The following is a 3,392-nucleotide window of genomic DNA, read 5'->3' as shown; positions in this document are numbered from 1 at the left end:
ATAAACCTGGCTCAGTAATATTGAAAAGTATGCTAATTTAATTAAAAAATATATTTCCATATAGTAAATCCAAAGGAAAATATTTGATGCCCAAGATAATATCTACAAACGAAAATCACTAATGTTGGTATCGCTTTTCTGAAAATATTTAGCCATTTTATTTAAAACCTGTAATATTCTGACATTACATATGGCATGGAGTACACTAAACTAGAAGTGTTTCCTCAGATCTTAAGAATAAAATTTTAAAAAATAAAGAATATACTTCAGTTCAACAGTGACTAGAGTATTCTGAATATCATTTGGGGGATAATGTTCTAATCATCAAAAACTATTCTCAAATATGTTTGGTGCCTACAGTAGGCAAGAGAAACAATTTGGAAATACTCTTTTCAGATAATTAGTGTCCAAATATATAAAAATCCCACTCTAATTAAATAATACTGACTGTGATTTCAAACAGTATTGTGGATTCCTTCTGGCTTGGTGATTTGTACAATGTTGCCAACCTGTTTAGAGAAAAAAAAATACACACAACCTTAGTTAACTAGTTCAGATGACTGATTTAACAATTTATAGCTCTTTTTATAATAATTCTATTATTTGTCATCTAAGAGCACAACAAGCAAAGCAAGCAAAGAAACATCAAAAATATTCCAAACAATAAGTATGCATGTTGTTGTTTTATGTGCCATCAAGTCGCCTGCAACACATAGCAACGCTATGTACAACAGCCCTCCACCCAGCTCTATCCTGTGCCAATCTCACTGTCTCTGACACACCTACCCCCACTACCCGAGTCACGGAATCAACCGATCACGAGGGTCTTCCTCTCCTGCACTGTCCCCCCAACCTGCCAAGCATGACCTCCCTCTCCAAGGATTGGTCCCTCCTTGCAACATTTCCAGAATATGTCAGACAAAGCTTCCGAATCCTTGCCTCCAAGGAGCAGGTTTTACCCTCTTTAGGATGAACCTGGTCATTCTCTTAGCAGTCCATGGTATATTCAACACTCTTCTCCAACTCCACAGCTCAAAGGCATCAATTCTCCTTCTACCATCCCTAGTCATTGTCCAGCTCTCTGATGCATAGTAAGTGACTGCAAAGACCGTGGCCTGTATCAGGTGCACCTTAGTCTCGAGAGTGACATCACTGCTCTTCAGTACTTTGAAGAGGTCTCTAACAGCAGACTTTCCCATTGTAATATGTCTTTTAATTTCCTGGCTTCTGGTGCCAAGAGTGCTGATTGTGGAGCCAAGCAAACTAAAGCTGTTAACAATCTCAATCTCTTTACCATATATATCATGATGCTGCCAATTGGCCCAGTGGTAAGAATCTAGAGTAATTATTAGATATACCAATAGTGTGTTTATATAAGTGAAATTTTAAAGCAACCAAAAAAGTATAAGAACTGGTGCGAAAAAATTATTTCATGCTCAGATGAGATCTTATTTATGCTAAAAGTAAAAAAAAAATTACTGACACAGGAAAATATTAATAAGTAAAGGTTAAAGTGTATTGTCTCACATTTATAAATATGTGTATACTCATATATAGAAAAATTTTACAAAGGTACTAAAGTTAGTAATTGTTTTTACAGCCCAGAGTAAGAGATATATCATGGTAAAGAGGTCTAGGGGGGAAGTATTTATGCAACAATGAATCTTGAAAAAGTGAAATGAGTAGGTGGAAGGGTGGGCAGGGGGTTGAGATATGCAACAATGGGGGAGCTCTGGTGACCTAGTGGCAAGAAGCTGCACTGCAATCCCAGAGGCGTGCAGTTCGAATCCACCAGATGCTCTGCTGGAGAAGGAGGGACAATCTCCTCCTGTACTCATCAGATCCGAGTTGACGGTACACACACACAAAATAGTAAAATTAAAATTAAAAAAAAGATAATGCAACAATGAATGAATGGAAATCTAATTTTTCTGTAATGTTTGTTAAAATAACAATTGAAATAAAATTTGTTTTTACAATATTGTTATTAAAACTATTTTGTGGAATATAAATGAGGACCACATACTCATATTAAATATAAGCTTCTGGAGCTCTGGTGGCCTAGTAGCAAGAAGCTGCGCCATAATCATGAAGGCACATAGTTCAAATCCATCAGATGCTCCACTGGAGAAGGAGGGGCAATCTAACTCTTTCTGTACCAGTCGAATCTGACTCAATGGCACACAACAACAAAATAAAATTAAATTTTAAAAAAAAATATATAAGCTTCTAAGACACATTGTTTTAAAGTAATTATATCTAGAAAAATCATCATGAGAACCCAAAATCTATTTTGGTGGGATTCTATTAGGTATTATACAAAGTAAAAAATAAAAAAAAAAATTATAAGCAGTTGATAAATTTCTTACTATGTTCAAATATTTTGAGAGGAACAAATACAGACAAAAATCTTTTAAAGTACCTTTTAAAATTACTTAAGAGCTGATATATCAATACAAAATGAGATTCTAACAGAAAAATCATAGACTTACAGGGGTATGAGTCATGTACATAAATTTTGATTTAGGTTTTATTTTATTTGTTTGAAAACAGGTTTTTTTGCTCATTTGTTTGAAAAGATAATTAAAAAAGAACTCTTATTTATGATATATTGCTCTCAGTTTTGAAACTTGAGGCAAAGTCAGAAAAGAAGCAACCAGGCAACAGTCATCATTTTACTGTTCCAGGATGAAAAAAAAAAAAATAGAATCCAAAATGTTATATACTCTATAAACTATATAAATAATTACAATACATTTTAACATAACAATAGCCATAGTAAGTTGTTGTTAAGTGCTGTCGAGTTGAGTATGACTTACAGCGACTCTATGAACAACAGATCTGAACCATGTCCTTAGTTCTGTGCCATCCTTAGTTATCATCACAGATATGCCCCCAATCTCACTGCTGCAACCAGTGTGTCCATCCATGTCGTTGAAGGTTGTTTTCTCTTTCACTGACCCTTCATCTCCCCAAGCATGTCCTTTTCCAAGGAAAGCCTCTCATAACAACATGCCCAAGATAGGTGAGATGAAGCTTCACTAAACTTGCCTCTATGGTTGCACTTTCTCCAAGACATATCTGTTTGTTCTTTTAGCAGTCCATGGGACACTCGGCATTCTTCTCCAATACTACAATTCAAAGGTATCAATTTTCTTTTGTCATTTTTATTCATTGTCCAGCTCTTAGATGAACAGCAGGTGACTGAAAAGACCGTGGTTTGAACCAGGCATACCTGAGTCTTTAAGCTGACATCATTGCTCTTTAATATTTTGGAGAAGTCTCTGACAGCAGACTTTCCCAGTATAAGACATCTTTTGATTTCTTGATTTCTAGTACTGGTACCAATTAGTGTCAGCACCGGTAGCAAGCAAGATGAAATCATTGATAAC

At 35.3% G+C, this 3,392-nt stretch overlaps 1 protein-coding gene across 1 annotated transcript in view; it reads right to left on the bottom strand.

The window, feature by feature from the left end:
• Positions 1 to 263: 263 nt before the first annotated feature.
• The window catches only part of RAD51C (RAD51 paralog C), a 41,558-nt gene continuing 38,429 nt past the window's right edge, over positions 264 to 3,392 (bottom strand). Inside the window, exon 8 of the mRNA XM_006899429.1 lies at positions 264 to 509. Coding sequence (XP_006899491.1) covers positions 434 to 509 — 76 coding nt within the window. The 3' untranslated portion in view covers positions 264 to 433. The remainder of the gene's footprint in view (positions 510 to 3,392) is intronic.

This window comes from Elephantulus edwardii, unplaced genomic scaffold (genome assembly GCF_000299155.1).
Source record: "Elephantulus edwardii isolate Elephantulus edwardi_28Jun2011 unplaced genomic scaffold, EleEdw1.0 scaffold00257, whole genome shotgun sequence".
Taxonomy (NCBI): domain Eukaryota; kingdom Metazoa; phylum Chordata; class Mammalia; order Macroscelidea; family Macroscelididae; genus Elephantulus; species Elephantulus edwardii.
This window is presented reverse-complemented; position numbering and strand designations above follow the sequence as displayed.